This window comes from Rhinolophus sinicus, linkage group LG10 (assembly GCF_036562045.2).
Source record: "Rhinolophus sinicus isolate RSC01 linkage group LG10, ASM3656204v1, whole genome shotgun sequence".
In the NCBI taxonomy this organism is placed as follows: Eukaryota; Metazoa; Chordata; class Mammalia; order Chiroptera; family Rhinolophidae; genus Rhinolophus; species Rhinolophus sinicus.
The window spans coordinates 72,418,478-72,438,845 of record NC_133759.1 but is presented as its reverse complement, the minus strand read 5'-3'; the positions used below and the strand labels follow the sequence as shown (position 1 = coordinate 72,438,845).

Genomic DNA, 20,368 nt, shown 5'->3' with positions numbered 1-20,368 from the left:
CACCTGCAGTCCAGCTTGGCTGGGAGGGTGGGTGGGGTGGACAGGACGCTCTGTGGGTGGGGCCTATGCCCCATCCGCCCACAGCCAGGGCATCCAGTATGCTGGGCAGAAGGGAGGCCCTGCCCTCGGGTGGGCTGGGGGATGAGGCAGAAGCCTGGGGTGAGGCCAGGCACTGACGGACCCTTCCCCCCCACCCCTCCGCAGCCATCTCAGCTTCTTTGCCTCCAAGCCCAGCCCCACAGCCATGATCCTCAACCTGTGGGAGGCGAGGCACTTCCCCAACGGCAACCTCAGCCAGCTGGCTGCAGCAGTGGCAGGACTGGGCCAGCCGGATGGTGGCCTCTTCACAGTGTCGGAGGCTGAGTGCTGAGGCCAGCCAGGCCCCCAACGCCTACACTCTCACCAGCTTTGGAACCCACCAGGGACAGGCAGAAGCCAGATGGGGTCCCTCCGCCACACCTGGGGGAGCTGTGTGGACAGGTCCCCTCCTGGCGGACACTGTCTCTTCACACTGGCCCTTCAGACCCTGCCCACACTCCTGCCCTTCCATGGCCTGCCTGGCCAGGCTGGCACTGCCACCTGCCCCCAAGGCCCAGGGTGGACAGTGCCAGGAGCCGGGCGGAGCCCAGCCCATCTGTGTGTGTATATGTGTGTGGTGCTACCTCTCCTTCTGCCCCTGGCTGGGGGCCGCACACACATGGCACACGCGAACACGCTGGGCTTGGGACGTAGCCCCAGAGCTCCTGCCTGAGCTGGACCTTATGCAAACATTTCTGTGCCTGCCGGGTAGGAGCATGTTTGAGGGGCTCGGCTCCAAGCCTGTGGGACTGAGGGCCACAGCCAGACGGGGGGCGGCCCCTGGATTCAGGCACATGAACCCCACATGGGCACGTGCCCACGCATGTCTCGTGCGTCATCTCACACGAATGCCCCCGCACACACATCTCATGCTGTACACCCGGAGGCCACTCACGTCTCTCACACCCGGCGTCAGTCCACATCTGTCTGTCACATGCTGCCCTGCTCCCACCCACCCAGGGACACCCAATGGCTCCTCCCTGATCCTGCCCTGTCCCCAGCTGCGAGGAACCCTGCCCGACGGGGCGTGTGAATATGCAACGGGAGTCCCAGGCTGGACAATGGCGAGTGTGCGTGCCGTGGCGTGCCCGCCCTGGGGCCTGTCGTGTGAAGCTCGTGCCCTGACTCTGTCTTAAGTGCATTCGCGCACTTACACTTGGCCTTATGTACACAGCCTTGCCCGGCCGCCGGGGCGCATAGGGATTTTAGCGGACGTGAATGTAAATAAATTATATATATATATTGCTAACCCGAGTGCGGCTTCTGTCGAGGAAGCCAGAGGTTGAGGCTAGTGGCCACAGAGGGGTCACACAGGGGCAGTTCTGGGAGTCCTGGGTGGCTGGGCCCAGCTGGGGGACAGATGGGTCTGGGCCCTGGGCTTCTTCAGACATGGGCCAGCCGGGCCAGGCGACAGGCTACAGCGGTGACCAGGGCCGCACCTTTGCCCGACCCATCCTCTGACTGCAGGAAGGTGACTGCACAGTGAGGGGCCAGCTTCTGCACAGTGGCTGCCACCAGACTGGAGAAGCTGTGAGGGGAAGGGGCTGAGGTGAGCCAGGCCATCCAAGCCCTACCTGGCTTTGCCTCCCTGCCCAGCCCAGCACCCAGACTCACTGGGGGTGCATCTTGTAGAGGGTCCCATCTACCCCCACAGACACGGTCAGCTCTTCCAGGCCCCGGTTCTCACGGATCTTCTCCACCACAGCAGCCACACCTGCCCCACAGAGCTGGGCGGCCCGCTGGGACACAGCCTGGCACACCTCCAGGACTATCAGGGCGTCATCTGAGGTCAGGGGCAGCCCCAGATCCTCCAGGATGGCTCGGACCTGCCTCAGGGCCAGGCTGTCACTGGGGACAGGAAGGAATAGAGCACAAAGAGGCAGGGTCCTGCATTAGCTACGCCCTCTCGTGACTTCTCCATCCTCCAGACTGGACCTCCTTCCAACCAGCATTCCACCCAGAGTGGACAGGCAGACCCGTTTGGGCAGTGGGGGGAAGTAATGCAGGTCTCAGAACCTTTCAATCTCAGAGAGAAACTTGGTCTTGAAAATGTCCCTGGTCTGAAGACGCTGGATCTGCTGACCCCGAAAGAGAACTCCAAGGCTGGTCAAATGCAAGAGGATATGGCGGACGATCTCCCCCAGGTACATGCCACTGATCATCTTCTCAAACCTGCATGAAAGCATGTGTGTGCACAGGGCAGGAGACCCCACCCTAGCTACCATCACCAGCGGAGGCCACCAACAGTCACCCCTGCCTAGCCCAGCCCACACCTCTGTTTGCCAGGATTGATGGACGCCTGGTCCACACTTGCATCGAAGCAGGTGCTGAGCATGCCCAGGGAGCCATCGTCCCCAAAGGCGCCCCACTCCATGTTGATGCACATGTGGCCTGAGTCCCCGGCTACACCCGCCACGTTCTGGAGCTCCTCCATGTAGCAGGCGTTGGTGCCAGTTCCTGTGGGAAGCCAGATGAGGTGGGAGCCATTTACTGATGCACACAAGACGCCTCTGAGCCCGTCCCACACTGAGACGGCAAAACTTGGGCTCATCTCCTACCTCTCCATCTCCCATGCTCACACCCTGCCCCGGGTCCTGTCTTCCTTCCTTCCCGACATTCCTTTTGCAGACCCTGCCAGCACCAAGCCCTCAGGGCCTCCACTACTGTCTCTACCAGCACCACCCTCAGTGCATCTCCCATGCTCCCCCAGGGCATGCCTAAAAATGCCATCTGTCATGTCATTTCCCTGGGAAATGTGTGACATCCCCACTGTCTACAGGGGAGAAGCCTAAGCTCCCTGGACTGGCCTTCAGGTCTTTAGTCAAACTAGCAGGCCCTGGGCCAAGAGCCAGGGATGTAGACAAGAGCCAGACACGAGGACACCACAGTGGCCAGAGGCGGGGCAATACGCAGCCGACTTCAATACTGCCTGTATGTGCCCAAATAGAGGTGCAGGGAAGAGCATCATGGGAGCCCTGAGCATGGTGAGTCTTCCTGCCTAAAGGGTCAGAAAAGCTACAGACAGGAAGTGACGTTTGGATTTGGCCTTGAAGCCAAGAAGCAATGAAAGGAAAGGCCTTCCAGGCAGAGGGCATACCCGATGCAAAGGCATCCCCTACCTCTCCCCAACACAGGGTCAGCTCTAGGCAGGTGGTCTTGTCGGCCCCACTTGGAATTCCTCCATCCAGTGGTTTATGCCCACGGCCATCTGGGTATGCCCCTCCCAGTACCTCCCTGTGCCAGGCTCTCTTCAAGTAGCTCTCAGTCCCATGGGAGGCTACCACACACCTCGTGCTCTAAGGACCTGTGAGCCCTCCTCCCCCGCCTAGAACCCTTCTTTCAAGACTTTCACGGCAAGTCCCACTCATGTTGGGACCCCCTCCTTTCCGAGCTCAGCCTTGTTGCCCTGGCGCAGTCAGATTCAGCTCTCTCTGACTGCCATGTGCTGCTCTGGGCTCAACCCCTGCTGAAGCACCAGTTCTGAGAAGGTAGGTGTTCCCCCCTTTTCCATGTGTCTTCCTGTCCCTTCGTCCAGCCCCCCGCTGGCCATAGGATAGCCGTTTAATAAAGACTTAGAGTCGTGGACAATTGGAAGGACACTCACAGCGCATTCTCTGTCAACCCCCGGCCGCCACCCAGCTCCAAGCACTGAGTGTATACCCCACGCCAGGCACTGTGCCATGCTCAGCCCTCCTTTCATCCTCAAGACCCCTCGAGACGGCGTTATCATTATCTCCATCTTAGAGATGAGGAAACTGAGGCTCTGGTGACCTGCCCAAGGCCACACAAGGTGGGAATGTCAGAGCCAGTATTTCCGCCCAAATCTGTATGACATCAAAGCTCAGATTCATTTAACAGAAGGGAAAACTGAGGCTCAGAGAGCTTAAATGACTGTGAGTCAGCAACTGGGCTGAGCTCGACACTTCAACTCCAGACTCCTAGCCCAACAGGTCAAACAGGAATGATCCACATCCCCAAGGCCAGGGGAACATCCAAACTGAGGAGGCAACAGGAGACAGTGAATTAGCATCAGGCAGTAGGGGCACAAAAGTGCAGGGCCCTCTTTACCTACGATGAGGCCGACCTCGCAACGGGGGTCCTCATAGCCACAGGACATCATGGTTCCCACCGTGTCATTGACAATGGCAACCACATTCAGCTCCACTGCCTGCACACAAAAGGATGCTGCTAGTTGCTGGGCAACATGGTCGTCACGGCAACCAGCGCAGGACCCAGAGGTCTCTACTGCAGAGGGCCCCCACCCTGGGAAGCAGGAGACCCTTTGCTCCCCTCAAGGCTTGCCACAGCCTTAAAGCACCCCTGAAGGCAGATCCTTACCTGTCTACGCTGGATGGCTTCTCGCAGCAGACACACGACATCTTGGCCCTCGCAGTCAGATGCATTGAAACCCTTCGTCCAGTTCAGGAGGATGCCCTGGGGTGGGAACAAGGCAGGGCTAGAAGCTGGAGGCCCCTTGGAATCTCGTAAGAAACATACAATGTCCCCCGTCCCCAAGCAGGATTCCAGGCTCACTCTGCCTAACAGTTGAGGGCCTTGCCCTCTGCCCCCTCCCTCCCCAGGAGCCTTCTGGTGTGAAGAAATCTATTAATAACCATCCAACCTATGCCTTCCATTGTTAGTGCCAGAATGCTCAAATGGTCTGAGAGTCTGGCCATTTAAAGACATTTGCTCAGAAGGAATGGCCCTTCATCACTGGGTTAGGAAGGAACAGAGTTGGTAAAATGGGTACGTGTGTGTGTGAAAGGGGAGAACACAGAATGCTCAGAGGGCCACAGGAAAGCAGATTCTGCTTTTCCAGAAAGACTAACAAGAGTCGCTTAAGAGAAGGAATTCTCGGAGTGGGGACAGAGCTGTGTCAATGGGAGACTCAGGCGTGTGTTCCAGGTATTAGTGAAGGACGAATAGAAAAGCCAGAACCCAGACACCTGGGCAGGACGGGAGGGGACAAGACACATACACCTTTATTGTGAGAAAGTGCCCTTAAATGGTGAGCATAGTGACACGGGCTTGACTATACTTTTCTTAGTGTGCTTCCCCTGAGGGAGGGGGCAGGGGGATTATTCCACCACCGTTAGGACCAAACGACTGCTCCGGCAGGTAGGAGCATGGAAAACAGGTCTGCAAATCTTTGGAGCAGGAGATTTTAGAAACACTAACCAACATTTCCCCAGTAATATTTCCTTTTATCCCTTTTCCCATGTAACCACAGTGAGGGTAGTGTGTGCTCATTGTCTCAAACACAGAAACCGGAGAGAGTGAGAGTGAATGAGAGGGAGGGCTGTTTGGGGGAGGCCAGATTGTGAGGAGTAGCAATGGCTTCCCTGCTCCCAGGCAAGATAAACACCCCCTGGGCACACCTCTGGGGGGTGGGGAGTAGACAAGGGATTGGGGTGATCTGAGAGCAGAGGAGGCCTGTTTTCCTTTCCCACCAAAGGAAGTGCCAGAGTGCAGATGGCGGGTGGGGGGGGCCATCTCCCCTGGTGTATCCCACGTGTCTGCACGTTCTTTACAGTAAAGGGCACTGTGTGGCCGAGAGGGGCCCTAGCCTGGGGAAGGGGGTCCCCGAATTGATCAACATTAAGTTTTCACCCCTCCAAAGAATGTGGGCTCAACACAGAAGTTAAGTTCGGTGATGGAAGATTAATTGGACCGTGTTTCTTGGACTCCTGATTTTGCATCCTGAGTCCCACCTGCTTCTTACACCTCTAAAGGAATAATGAAAAGGTGCCAGGTGCTTCGCCTGAAGCAGACAGGACCAGCAGAGAGACGCTGCTGGTTGACTGACCGGGTCAAGCGCAGGGAGTACAGAAGCACGTGTCTGAGAGGTCAGGGCCACTGCAGATGACAGCCGCAGGCCTGCAGGCTGGTGGGAGGGGAGGCGGCAGAGCTTTTCAGGGACGTGGGTGTGGAAGAATGCGGTGGACGCCTGCAGGGGCCGCAAGCTCCTCAGCACAGAGATTTTTCGGCAGAAGTTGGGGGTGTTGAGGAGGGGATCCCTGGGAGTTTGGACCAGGGTTTCAGGCACAGCTGCCTCCATGACTGGCCTCCGGTGTGTGCATGAAGTCTACTATTCTTGTTGAAGGACTTGCAGAGGTGTGTGCTGAGTGCCTGCTGCTCTGCCACCGCAGTCAGGCACTGAGAGGGACACTGGGGGGGGGGGGGGGACGGCACAGAACCCATGCAAGCACAGGCCCCTCTGAGAGGCTGGAGGAAAGGCTGCTCCCCGCAGGTCCCTAGGCTGCAGCGGGTGGCACGGGCCACGTGCCTGTAGTCAGCCCAGATTTGAACCTACATCTCTCCCAGGTGCCCAGGTGCCCAGACTCAACCCTGGCTCCACTCTCCTGTCCACTGGTAGCCCCCAGGGGTACCCGTGTCCTGCTCCACCCTAGGCCTCTTCATGGCCCTGGATTCCAGGCCACTTCACCACACCCATCGACGTCTGGTGAAACTGTGGCTGAGTGTAGACTCAGCCCCTCAGCCCGCCCCTCCTGCTAGTCCAGGGCACCAGAAGCCTGTCCCCGCCTCCTGCCCACTCCATGAAGTATATGTGGGTGGAAAGCCTCTAGGGATGGCTTCTCCCGGCCTTCCCTCCCTCACCTGGTCGAGGCCGAGCTGCCTGCACGGGAAGGAGAAGGTGAAACCCAGGGGCAGGCTCTGCCCGCCCAGGCCCTGCTTCTGCTGGAAGTCCACGATGCAATCCACAATGTGGTCGAAGAGCTGAGGGGCAACACAGGTCAGCGGGGTTCACCCCAGCCCTCCCCCACCCTGATTCAGCCCCAGGCTGTGGGTACCTGCTGTCCAGAGCCCTGGGCCACACACTCAGGGATGGAGTAGACCTGGCTGGTGATCTGCACGCCTCCTGTGGCCACATGTACCAGGAGGACCCGGAAGTTGGTGCCCCCGAGGTCCAGTGCCAGGAAATCCCCACGCTCTGTGGGGCAGAGACTGTCAATGCTAGGCCAGAGCAGGTGGATACCCCCAGCACACACTGACTTGCACGGACCCGTGTCCCAGCCCCACACTCAGTCCAGGCCCTCACCACTGCCATCAGGTGTGGCCCGGACATAAGTGGGCAGCATGAGGAGGGAGGAGGCCTCCCCTCGGAGCCCCTTGACCATGGCCTCCCGCATCTGTGCCTGCACCACTGCCAGCTGCTTGAGGGTCAACCGGAACGGCGCCAGGGTCTTCTCCAGCAGGCACCGGTGGGCGGCCATGCGGGCAGCCACAGCGGTCACCATTGCCACACCTTGGCCGCCCCCGTCCACAGAGGGGGTGAAGGAGACATCACATTCGGGGGCCAGGAGCTTCACCGTCTCCTGCAGGACACTGAGGAACCTACACAGACACATGCCAGGCGCACCCTGGCTTGGCACCTGGCCCTGATCACTTCAGTTCTAAATCTGTCTGTACACCAGTCACACGCCCAGTGCCCCAGGGATCCCTCCCTTGCACACCCAAGGAAAGCATCTTTTCTCTCTGACTTCTTCTGGTCCCAGACCCCGTCTAGCCTCGCTCTGCTTGGGTGCCATTCATACTCGGTGCCCTGCACCTGGGTACCAGCGTGCCCTCTGGGTGTCTGGCACAAACGCACGTGTTCCCTGCTCAAACAGGATCTTGTGCTTTGCCAATACCTGGGATGTCGCTCAAACACTCGGCCTCCGGTGGCCACAGCGATCTGAAGCGTCTGCTGCTCCCGGCTGTGCTGGAGGCGGGTGAGGACAGCGGCAAGGGCAGCAGCGCAGAGCTGGGCAGCGCGCGTGCACACAGCCACACACACGCTCTGCACGCGCTCAGCGTCTGAGGCCCCCAGGCTCAGGCCCAAGTCCTGCAGGAGGGTGTGCAGACGGGCTGCCCCGGCAGAGGGGCTGAGGGGACAGGGTGCTACCCTGAGGCTCAAGCAGCCCAGATGCTCCCTGCCCCCTTCCCCCGAAGCCCCATGGCTACCTGGGGGACAGAGCCACCTTCCCTCTCCCCAGCGGAGAATCCCCTTGTCTAATCCCATTTGCCTCTGCACTCACTGCTCCATTTCAGCCACGTGCTCCAGAAGAAAGGCCCCTGGGCTCAGCAGGGCGGGGGACGTGCAGCCACCAAAGAGGACCCCGAGCTGGGCCAGGTGAACCAGCACCAGCCGTACCAGCTCACCCAGGTACAGGCCCCCAATCATCTTCTCAAACCTGCAGGCACGAAGGGTGGCTAGACAGAGCCTTTCCTAAGCCCTTGGCCCACCTGGCCCCACCTGAGAGAGGCCCCTAGGAGGGGTCATTTTCTTTGGGGTCCCCAGACTGGAGGTTCCAGAAGAAAATGGCCTCCCAGGAGTCAGGTGACCCCACTGCCCTCTCTGGCTTAGTTTAGGTGTAGGGGCCTTCTGGAGTGTGGCAGGACCCAGAGGAGGGCAGGGGACACTTTGATCGGCTACCCCCAAGCTCTAGCTCTTGTCAGGGCTAGTCAGAGACAGGAATAAAAGAGGGCCAGGAGGTGAAAACTCTGAATTCTAGAACCTTGAACCCTTCCTTCTTTGAGCCTGGCCAGGGCCACCCAGGGAGCCACCTGGAGACACTCAGAGGGAGAGGGTAGGCTCTAAGAGCTAGACTGTGGGGACAGTGGGGGAGGGGGAGCTGCAGAGCTGGGATAAGGCCTAGAGCAGGTCAGTCCACCTCTGGGCGCCGGGATTCAGGGACTCCTGGTCCAGGGTGTGGTCGAAGGTGGTCAGCACTGGCCCGAGGGCCCCATCATCGCCGAAGGAGCCCCACTCAATGCTGACGCAGACTCGGCCCCGATCCTCATCCAGCGCTGCCACGTGCCGTGCCTCCTCCATGTAACACGCATTGGTACCAGTGTCTGGCAGGGACGACCCATCAGGGCCTGCCCAGTGGGCAGTGTGCCTCCCGCCTACCACCACAAGGGGCCCCCAGCTCACCTACTACGAGCCCGACCTCACACGACCTGGCCCCCTGCTCGCAGCCCATCATGGTGCCCACCGTGTCGTTCACCACGGCAACCACATCGAGGCTGTAGGCCTGGGCAATGAGAGGGCAGAGCGGGGATCCTGGGGGAGGGCAGGGCTGGGGCTCCGTCTTTGATGGAGATGCCGACATGAACACGCGTGTCCGCATGCCCCTCACGTCTGGGCCACAGGCGCTCTTGGCCCATAGAGGAAGCTCCATAGAAGAAGCTTTCCCTCCCACCCCTTTCGCCACCCCTTTGGCTCCTCCACCCCCAGCTCAGGTCCTGAAGCTCTCAGTAGCTCCCAACCTCAACCATCCCTCCAGCGCACCCATGCCCCCGACAGGACCAGGATAGGAAGGAGCCAACGTGGCCCCTTGAAGACTGCACTGCAGATACCTCGCTGTCTCCCCCTCATCCTGGCCTGGCTCCCCAAGCCCATGCACCGTGGCGGTTAGCCCAGATGGACCTGCCTTTTCAGGAATATGCCCTTCTATGAAACAAAGTCTTCCTCCCCAGCCCCAGCTTATGCGCCTGACAAACCCCTCCAGGCCCCTACCCAGTGCTCCCACAGTCATAGCAACCACCTCCTTGACAGAGACAATCTTTTACTGCAGTGCATTCCCGGCTAGACTGTGAGGCTGTTGAAGACAGAGTCAAGCCTTCTCATCTGTGTTCCCCCCAACACCCCATGGTCCTGAGCATTGATTTGACCTTTCTTGCTCTCAGTCTCCCTACCTAGAAAATGGGAATGGTAGCTACATTTACCCCAGGGTTAAACTGGAGAAAGGATACAAGCAGGAGAGGAAAGCAGGCCCTTACACAAGCACAGGCACAGCCTCCGTGTGCCAGGCCGAGGCCCAGGCCACATGGGCAGCCCTCCCATCGCCCTGTCCCCACTCACCCCCTGCCTCGCAATAGCCTCTCGAAGCAACTGGACCACATCCCGGCCTTCCACACCACTGCACCGAAAACCTTTGGTCCAGGAAATGAGGGTGCTCTGGGGGCAAAAAAAGCCAGGTCGCTTCTCCAATGGCTTTCACGAGGCTGCAGCCCCTTCCCCCATGTCCCTGTGCCCACTCTGCCTCACCTTGTCCAGGCCAGTCTGGTGACAAGGGAAGGAGAAGTTGAACCCAAGCTGCAGGCCCCGACTGCCCACAGGAAGCGCATCCAGGAACTCAGCCAGGCAGCGAGCAGCAAAGTCAAAGAGCTGTGGGACACGTGGGGGCTCAGCTCTGCCCACTGGAGCCCCCGCTGCCCTCCGGGATCCCAGAGCCTTGGCAGTGAGCCCTCACCTGCTGGCCAGGACCTAGCAACACCTCTTGGGGGATCACAAACTCCTTGCTCCGGGGCTCTATCCAGTGCCCTTCAATGCCCGTCAGAGTCACCCATAGAACACGCAGTGAGGCCCCTGTGGCTCCCAACTCCAGCACCACGAAGTCTCCTTGCTCTGGGGACAAGCAGGTCACAGAGACAATGCAACTGTTGAGACCAAGTTCACTGCCTCCCAGAAACATTCCCAAGGCTTGCAAAGCCTTGTAAGGGAACTTAGGAATAGAGACGGGGACAGAGATAAGGAGCTTCCCCCTCTCCCAGAGAACTTCTCCCCAGGCCTGGCCACCACTCTTAGGCTATGCCACGCACCAGTGCCATGTGGGATGGACCCCACGTATGCAGGCAGCATCCGGACAGCAGGGACAGGGCTGGCCTGCCCCCTCAGTGCCTGCTCCATGGAGTCCAGGAGGCTGGCTTGGATCTGCCTCAGCTGTGCCTCTGTCACCTTGAACTGCTGCAAGCACTGCTGCACCTGGGGAGAAACAGGCTGACATCTGGGCAGGAGCCCTGTCGGCCCAGCCCAGTTCCCCGACTTCAAGCAGGACAGGCCAGCCCTGCCCAGGTCCCCTCCCTCGGCTTCTCCAGGGCTGCTCTGAGCCCTCTCTGAGCCTTGCTGGTTTCCCCTGAGCCTGCCCAGCCCCTCATCACACACGCTGGCTCTCTTACAGCTCACAGCCTGCACCCAGCTCCCATATCCTCAGAAGGCTCCTTTCTGGAGGAAAGACCCACCCACCCCCTCCTGCTCCATTCCCTCCTGGCTCCTTCTCAGCTCCCTATACTCTTCTCTCTTCTACTTCACTGAAATCAGGATTAGGCGAGGCCTTTCTCCTGTCACACCACGAAGGATTCGCTTTGGCTCCCCAGCACCCAGAGCCAAGCTACTCAGTGAGTTGTCACTTAAAGAGCAAATGAATGAACACAGGTGTAAACAAACTTCAAGTTCAGAAGTGCCCCTCTCCAGATCCTCTCCACTCTGGAGCCTGAGCAAGCCCAGCCCTCATTTTTTTTTTTTTTTTTTAAATACACCATCAACATTTATTGCTCAGCTCTCCCCAAAAGGCCAGTACTGGAGCTGGGGGGCTGGGCCTGCATGAGGAGCGGTTGGCCTGGGGGCCCAGTGTGACCACCCTAATGTGCTTTGGGGACTGTCAGTCCTCCCTCTACGCTTTCCCAGCCCGAATCCTTGTGGGGCCTGCGCCTGTGGCAGACCTAGGAAAGCTGCTTTCTGGAGGAGCAGGACATATAGGAAGAGGTCACGTGATGCCTCAGAACCTTCCAAGTCCAGGAGAGAAACTGAGGCGAGAAGGTAGAACCTTGGAAAAAGTGACGGTCTGATGGTGAGGTGGTGAGGAGAGTTTGGAGGCCACACCAAAGTGACAGTCCAGCAACCTTAGTCAGTGGTTTTTCCCACGGATACTGGCCAAGGCCCACCTACGCGCCCAGCTCTATTCTGAGCGCCGAACGCTGCACGGCCAGCTGAGGCCTGCCTTACGGAGTTCAACTCGTGTCAGGGCAGAAAATGAGCAAATAAACAGATAACATGTTCTGGTAGTAATGGTAGCTATTAAAAAATAAATAAATAAAGCAGGAATAGAAGTCCGAGAGTGACCAGAGAGGAAGAGATATTTTTGGACATTAGTCAGGGAAGGTCTCCCTGTGGAGGTGACCTAAATGAAGGGAAGGAACGAGCCATATGAAAATCTGGGGGAAGAACTAAAGGGATTTTCTTCAGTGTAAGGGGATGAATTGGGGGAAAGGCTGGACCAGGAGAGGATCAGAACAAAGGGAGGGGTGAGCCAGGGAGAGCAGAGAACAGGACACCCCAGCTTCTTCCACCAGAAGCCCACTGTGGGGAGCTTAAAAGCACCCCCACACACACCTTCCCCTTGTGTGGAAACCTCCCCTGGACGACCTTCTGGCTCATCCTTCAGAAGCCCCAGCAGCCTCCCGAGGTCCTTTGGAGAGTCCCAACCCATGACTCCATTCTCTTAGGCTTCCCCTTTCCCAGGCCCCCACCTCCTGCTGCCCTAGCCTGACCTGTGTCTGCAAAGTAACCACTCGGGCACCTGGATAAGGAGGCGGGAGAGCCTGGGGAGAGAGGCTGCCCACTGAGGGAGAGGGGATGACTCCGTCCCACCTCTGCTTTGGAAGAGAATGGGAAACAGATCCCTACAGCTGCAAATGACTCTAACAGGAGTGCCAGATGTTCCATGCTTACGCTACAGCAGATGCTTCCAGCAGCATGTACGCTCACAGGGGTTAGTTCTGTGTTATACATGAGGAAACTGAGGCTCAGAGATGGACAGTCATCTGCCCAGCCCAAGAAGCTATGAAGGAACACAACGGGATTTGAACCCACTGTCTGACTGCAGAGATGTTTCTACATAAATGTGAAGCCGCATAAAAACTAGCAATTTCACCTGAAAAGAACCCGAAGCTGATGACGTTCACAGCAAAGAAACCCCATAGAACCTGGGATGAAGAAACTTACATCTGAGTCCTCGTCCTGCCACTTCCTGGCTGTGTGGTTCTGGGCAAGTCACACATCTCTCTTGTGCAAAACTGAGATAACAATAATCAAGCTCAGAAAGCCCCCCGGCCCCGAATGCCGGAGGCCATGTCTTCCTCACGGCTGCATCTCAGCGCCGCATGGAGTGGCTGGCTCAAGGCTGGCACTAAGAAAGGATGTGTTGATTGAGTGGTTGTGAGGGCATAAGAATTAAAGGGGGTCATGTATGTGAAAGTGTAAAGTGCTGTAGGTGGGAGGGGTGTGTTATTATTGCTTAATGACAACAGAATTATGGAGTAGTCAGTGGCTTGGACAGCTGCATGTTTCTCTTCATTTTCCTCCTGGGTGCAGTGAGAGGTACAAAAGGAGTGACTCGGAGACGCAGAAGCCACAAGAAAGACGAAAGGACTTCCCCGGCCGACTCTAGTGGGCTCACAGAAGCCGGAAGGAGCTACTGGAGTTCCCCCACCAGAACGTCCCCCAAGAAGAGTGGGGAGAGACCTCAGGCAGGAGAGCAAGAAGCAAAGCATCATAGAGGTGGATCCAATATGGCTTCAGTGCTGGCTCCTTCAAACACCTTGCGTGGCAGTTGGTCTGGGCCCATCGCCTCACCTCTCTGAGCAGGTTTCCCACTCGACAGAGCAGGAACAAAAATAGTGCCCACTTCCTAGAGATGCTGTGAGGACTGAGAAGGAAGGGGTGGAACAGTGGCTGGCCTATAGGACATGCTCACTGAAACGTGAGTTCCCTTTCCCCAGGACTCGAGGTAAAAGCTGCCTGGAGAGCCTGACTGCATACTCTGTGGTGATAAAAGGAGCCCTGGGGGAAAGGGCGGGGCTCCAGACAGGCTGCGCTCTGACCACACATGGCCAACAAACTTCCTTGGATGACCAGATGACCATGGGAAGGGGTGCCGAGGGTGAGCTTGTGGTGTCGAGGGGGGCCAAGGCCACGGGAAATGTGGCATCCCTGTGAAGTCCCCCGAAACCAAAGGGAATCGTCCTTAAAATGCAGGTGCAATGAAGCCAGCAAGGCAGGTGTGGGGTCAGGCACGGGAGCCTCAGGAGGCAGGGGCAGGGGCAGGAAGTGAGCCAGGAGGTGGTGGCAGGCCAGGCACCACCTGTGGCCCAGCTGTGAGTTGCACACGGAGGAAATGCTTACAGCAGGGTCTGGGGCAGAGGTTGAATAAGGGTGAAGTGAGAACATGAAATGTAGTGAGTCACGACATGCCCACAGTTTGCGCAACAAGCTAAGTCCAGCAGATGTCTGAACAAGACGGAAAACTAAAGAAGCTGCAGGGGACGACTGGAGAGCCCTTTGCAGGCCCTCCTCTGTGCAGGTCCTTTATTATCCATCCAGCATCTCACTTAATCCTCCAAGGGGTAGGAGCACTCGACTTCCTTTTCCTCCATTTTACTGATGAAGAAACAGAGACTAAGGGATATGAAATGACTTACACAAGTGTTTCCCGCTCGAGAATGTGGTATGCAAGGGTTCTAAACCTTGGTCAAGACGACAGAAAAAAGGAAGACTCACTTCTGAGCTAACCTGAGGCATGCAGAGTAAGCTGCTCTCTAACCTTCAATTGGGTTCGGCACTGAAATCGCCTGTCTGACTGCATGGCCATGTGGAGGGGAGGGAGATCTGCAGGAGTGACTAGTGAAGCGGGGAAAGGAAGGGCTTTAAGAACACAGTCTTCCACAAGAGAACCCCAGGAGGGTCCTTTCTAGGACCCAACCCATTCGGGGCAGGGCGACACCTGTGTGGCAAGGTGGCCAAAGCAATCCATTTGGGGCGGAATCACCTCAGCTCGGCTCAGGCTCCTGCCATGCCTTAACCAAGGCACGTCACCTCTCTGAGCCCCCTCCTCCTGAGCTGGAAAATGAGGAGATAATCCCACCTGTAGTACTATATGGAGCCTCATAGGAAGGAGAGAGTTACCACATCAGATATGAAAGTCTTGGCAAACTAGGAGGGGCTGCGTGGGTGTGAGCCAATCCTGCTCTGATGGCCTTGAATGGACATGAGACAGGAAGCCAGTGCAAAACTTACCAGCTCAGAGCTGCCTGGCGGGCAGGGCAAGCCCTCCTGGGCAGCTCCGTCCCCTTGCCACAACCCTACAGGCCCAACGGAATCCATGTGGCTCCACAATGGGGGGGGGGGGTGGCCACCTAAGAGAGGAAAGAGAGAGCCCATGTGAACCACTTACTCTACAGGCCCTGGGAGGCCATGACCCAGACCCGTAACTTTCTTCCTTCTGAAGGGGACCAGGAAGGAAGCTATGGACAGAGCTCAGAACCTCTGACCAGCAAAGATCCTTAGTCACCAACCAGAAGGCCCTCATTTTCCAGGAGGATCCATAATGAGAGAGCACCGGGAAGGCTGACTTCTATCCCTAATGCTGTTCACTCCTGTCCTTCATTCACATTTACCAGTCCTGATGCCTACTTGCTGGGAGCTGGAGTACAGAGGAAGGTGACATAGGCCCCACCCTCAGGGACCTCACAGCCAGACCAGCAGTCACAGTAGGGCTGACATAGGCAGTTGGCGAGATGGGCACGCTGCAGTGCTTGGGAGTTCAGGGATGTGCTAGAGCCCTCGGCACAAAGGGTGTGAGATAAGAAGGGGCCAAAGATGCGGACGGCCTTTATGCCAAGCCGAGGTGCATGGATTTCTCTCTGACGGGCGATGGGGACAGGGGTGGGTCTGTGCTTCAGAAAGGGCTCCCACTAGCGGCACAAACTTCGGGCAAGTCATTGATGACTTCTTTGAATTTCAGTTCTCCATCTGTAACACAGGAGGAAATAATGTCTGCCTCTACAGGTTGTTGTGAGAATTAAGTGGAACCACACCTGGCTACATGCTTTGGGAAATGTAAGGTGCAAGAACGTTGGCTCCTGGCTGGGACTGGAAGGGGCAGTGATGCAGAGCTGAAAGGACCCTGTGCCCAGAGCCACTGCCCCGGGTCCGACTCGGGGCCTGATTTCCTTCTTCTGCCAAATGCGGACCAACATAGGTCAAAGGGCAGAAATGAGAAGACGAGAGCAACAAAAGCTTGTTCAGTGTCTTCAGATGTATTTATCTGAATCTGAGTGGAAACTGTTTGACCCTCAATTTCCTCTTCTAGAACAGGACAAAAATTCAGTTCTTGTGAGGATTAAAGGAGTTAATGATTCTGAAAGTCCTTGCACCCTGGAAAGGACTGTAGAAACGTCAGGTGTTGTGCTCACTCAAGCCAGAGGTGGTATTGCTGTTCCAGGAGGTTCCTGAGGGAGCCTTCAGTGATCCAGGTGCCCTTCAGGGGTGAAGGAAAAGGGAAATGCAGTGGAGGACCCAAGATTGGCAGGAGGCATCTGTCCACCGAATCACTCTACCTCCCCTCCTGGAACAGCAAATGCAGGAAAGGTACCTTCCTGCCCTGCAGCCCCTCCCCACCTTCTACCCCAACACTCCCATGAACTTGGCCTCCTCTAGTCACCTATGATCTCCTGACCTCCCAATCCCAGCCTTTTCCACCTGCACTGACCTCTCTTAGGCATGCAAAGCCACCAGCATTCTCTTCTCTTGTCCCTTCAACAGCCAGTCTCTCCTGGGCCTCCTTGCTGAGTCTCTTGTAGTTTCCGTAACTTCTTCTCCCCTCTTGCCCTAAACATTGGGCTCCCGGGTTTCTGACACCTCTCCCTTCCACGTTCTCTTTATCTCCTAGTCCCCAAGATTTGATTAAAACCTCCGCGTGAGGACTTCCAAAATACCCCTGTCCTGAGCCAAATCCCAAATTCCAGTGGTCTGTTAGACTTCACGACACGGATGCTGGAGAGTCTCCTCACACTCAACAGTCAAAGCCACATTCATTTTCTCCTTCACTTTTGCCCACGACTCCTCCTGTGCCCCAGCTTGGCTGGAGGCCTCAGGGCTGCTCCCTCACACACTCTCCAGGTCGCCTGACCCTCGCCTCCTCTGTGCAGCGTTCTCAGGCAGACAGAACTGAGAGCAGAAAGAGCTCTCCCGTGTGTCTCCTCCTCTGGTTCCCACTGCCACTGCCCTAGACCTTCCTCCCATCTGATTATTCCAACAGCCTCCTGACTGATACTTCTCCAGTGGGTCCACTTCCCACCCGCCCCTACACACGCTCAACACGTCAGCAGAATGTGCTAAAACAGATCTCATCATGTCATTCCCCAGCTCTAGCTCCCCTAAGAAAGTAAACCATCACATTGTGATGGCTCCCACTGTAGGAAAAAAAAAAAAAACACAGTCCAAAATTCCTTATTGTGGCGTTGCAGGCCCCTCACGCAGTCCTCAATCCAAGCTTCCTCTTGCTACTTCTCTTCATGCTCCAGCCACACTGACTACAAGCTTCGCCCTATCTCCTGCTGTCCCCGAGTTGGAACCGCCGTTGTCTGGGTCATCTTTGCATCTTCAATGCCCAGCACAGGGGTTCAGCATAGGTAGGTGTTAATATAGCTTTGTAAAATTGAGGGGAGGACTCTTATTCAGAGAACAAAGAAATCAGTTTCTAATCAATCTCCCCGGAGTCACATATATCTATACTCGGTTTCTAAATCTGTCAAATGGGAATGTTAGTTCCACATATATTGCAGGTCTATTTCAAAGATAAGATGGGGCAACTGAGGCAATTACCTTTGGAAAGGGCCAAGGGGTACATATGTGGTGAGATTACACTCTCTTTTCAAACACCGGCTAGCCCATTCATTCATTCATTCATTCACTCACTCACTCACTCTCTTCTCCTTCCTCTCTTATATTTGACATTTATTCAGCATTTCTACATGCCAGGGACCGTGAAACTTCCCCCAAGAAACCCCAGTATTTATACTCTCGGTAAATGTAATCACGTCCGTCTTCTCCAGCTGAAAGTCCTTGTGGGGAGGCATGTGACTCCCATATCACTAGCTCTGCAGAGCCCAGCCCGGGGTCTGCACACATTTGAAGAACTTTGGGCCTCTTGGCTTCCCTCAGCTGAGTCAGCTATACGGAGTGAGCCTTCCTTCGGGAAGGCATGCCAGGGATGCTTGCTAGGGAGGGAGTCACCACCGAGGACCAGCAGCTCTCTCCAGCTTCCGTTCCTCCAGCATGGGCCAAGCAGGAGAGGTGAGAGGAGGGCTGGGCTGTGGCAAGCAGGAACTAGACAGAGGAGGAGGCTCTTACCCGGGTGAAGCAGCAGTTGGTCACTCTCCTCAGGCCTGAGCTCTTTTCTCTCAGTATGAGGTATCCCACTGACCTGGTTTGCACGCAAAAGGGAAACTCACAAGTGACCTGAGTTATACTGCCCCCAAGCTCCACCCTCTTACTAGACACCAGCTAATTCAGGAAGATGCACTTCCTTCTGAGTCTGGCCTAAGAGGAACCCGGGGTAGGCAGGGCCATGGTGCAAACTTAAGCAAGATGACCACAGGAAGGTGGACACCCAGGGATACCCCCTCCGCAATGCTGGGAGCTCCATCCCTTTTACAAACACTCAGAGTCTGAATTTTGAGGTGGTTTTTCACCCCTGGAAAGGAGATGGGAGAGGGAGGGCTAGCCTGGGAAAGAAGCAGTCCAGTGGACAATGTTGCAAAAGTGGAAACACTGATGAGTAATAGACAATGGGGGCACACCAGAGGAAGAGATTAACTGTGCCCTTGTGAGCTGAGGAAGCTGAGCCTTGAAGAACGAACGGCAGTGTGCTGGCAGAGGTGGTGCTTGGCAGAGAGGGGCACGTCCAACATCATGCAGCATAAGGCACCTTCATGGAACGGGGTGCAGCTCCAAAGGCCTAAAGAGGAAACACGTAGGTGGGGTACATGGTGGGAGAGGCAGCAGCCAAACTGGAGTCTGTCGGCCAAGGGGGGAGAGCAGGTTCACAACGTGGGCCTTCTCTCCTGGAAGGGGAGGGTCTCAGGCTGCAGTGCAGCTGCTGGCCGCCAGGCTGGCGTTCCCCAGAACTAGTCTTCTTGCACGCACAGAACTGCGGCTCATCACCGTGCGCACTGCTATGGTCTGAATGTTTGCGTCCCCCCCAAAAGTCATGTTGACAACCTAATGCCCAAGGTGATGGTATTAGGAGGTGGGGCCTTTGGGAGGGGATTAGGTCATGAGGTCAGAGCCCTCATGAACGAGTTAGTCTCCTCATAAAAGAGGCTCCAAAAGACCCTTCCCCCCTTTCTGCCACACGAAGACACAATCAGAAGTCGCAACCAGAAAACAGCCCTCAGCCGACTGATCTGCCTTCCAGGATCCAGGACTGGGAGGAATACATTTCTGCTGTTTGTAAGCCGCCCAGGCTGTGGTACCTCGTTACAGCAGCCTGAGCAGACTGAGACACCCACCACGGTAGACTAGAAATACTGCACTAATTTTCATTTCAGGGCAACTAGTGGGCAGACACTTTAAAACTTCAGGCTACCTCATCAGCAGTAACCATTTACCCACAGATAGTACATGACCTCCATGTGATACCAGGGTGGAGACCAGGGACGTGAGCTCTTGTGTCAGTTGTGGTGTGACTGGGCCTGGAAACATGCCAGACATCAGCCCTGCCGCACAATTCACTGGGTCCCAATCAGGCATGTTGGCTCTGAAAGGCAGGGGAGGGGGAGGGAAGGACAGAGTGACCGTCACCCACAACATAGCATCCTACCTAGCCTCGAGTCGCAGTCTCTCTCAACTTGGTTCAGTTGGGAGAGAATATGGAAGTGAATGTGAAAGGCCCAGCTGTGATTCATGCTGACGACCAGCCTGCAGTCTCCAGAGCGAGTGAGATACACCCCCGACAAGCAACGTCAGGGCTCCTTGTCTGTTTTTGCGAGTCTTATGTTCATTTCCCCAGGAGCAGAGGTCCTGGCACCCTAGGCCGAGTGTCAGGGAAGGGCTGTGTCAGGGAGGAGGGAGGAGGCAGGCTGGCCCTGACCCTGAGCAGCTGTGAGAGCCCTCGCTGTAGCAGAGGCACGGCAGTTCTCTTCAGACGCCAGATGGCCATCGATGAACAAGGACAAACCCTGATAAGGCGCCCTCACAGCCCCTTAGTGCCAATCACCAGCTGTCCAGAAGGAACTAAGGAATGGGGTGACGCAGTCAGCTGGAGGAAAGGCGGGCCAAGCAAGAGTGCCACTGCTGGGCTGGGAGCCAGGCCCTCCCTGCTCTGAGCTGTTCCCAGGTTTGCTTCCCAGCAGGCAGTGCCCAGCAGCAAGGCACACCAGCCCTCAATAAGCTCCCCTTGCCCCCGCGGCCTCTCACTCCAAAGTGCCTTGCAGCTCTCCTGTACCCATCCCGCTGCTTTACTGCTAAGTCTTTGTTCATGCTGATCTGTCTGGGATGACTCCCCCTTTGCCCTCTCCAGCCCTTTCACCTTTAAATTACCTCAATCTTTACCGATGCTGGGGAGCCTCCTGATACGCTCCTCCTGGCCTGGACCCCAGCTGGGTGTGGCCTCTTGATCCCCTAGTGTCTTGGACTTTCTTCCACCATTGTATCGACAAGTCT

General features: G+C 56.7%; 2 protein-coding genes across 3 annotated transcripts in view; one reads left to right on the top strand and one right to left on the bottom strand.

The window, feature by feature from the left end:
• UNC5A (unc-5 netrin receptor A) overlaps window positions 1–1,327 on the top strand; it is a 58,486-nt gene extending 57,159 nt beyond the window's left edge. For both annotated transcript variants that reach the window (XM_019756090.2, XM_019756091.2), the window contains one exon: window positions 205–1,327. In XM_019756090.2, the coding sequence (XP_019611649.2) occupies window positions 205–370 (166 nt within the window). In that variant the 3' untranslated portion in view covers window positions 371–1,327. The remainder of the gene's footprint in view (window positions 1–204) is intronic.
• Window positions 1,294–18,406, bottom strand: HK3 (hexokinase 3). Its single transcript, XM_019756088.2, has 19 exons — window positions 18,056–18,406; window positions 14,939–15,057; window positions 10,687–10,849; window positions 10,338–10,492; window positions 10,133–10,252; window positions 9,947–10,042; window positions 9,017–9,116; window positions 8,754–8,937; window positions 8,118–8,273; window positions 7,731–7,964; window positions 7,139–7,434; window positions 6,891–7,030; window positions 6,697–6,816; window positions 4,417–4,512; window positions 4,147–4,246; window positions 2,352–2,535; window positions 2,095–2,250; window positions 1,693–1,926; window positions 1,294–1,606 (listed from the first exon to the last, which is right to left on the bottom strand). The coding sequence occupies exons 2-19, from the start codon at window positions 15,023–15,025 to the stop codon at window positions 1,462–1,464; spliced, it is 2,766 nt and encodes a 921-aa protein (XP_019611647.2). The 5' UTR covers window positions 15,026–15,057; window positions 18,056–18,406; the 3' UTR covers window positions 1,294–1,461.
• Between the last annotated feature and the right edge of the window lie 1,962 nt (window positions 18,407–20,368).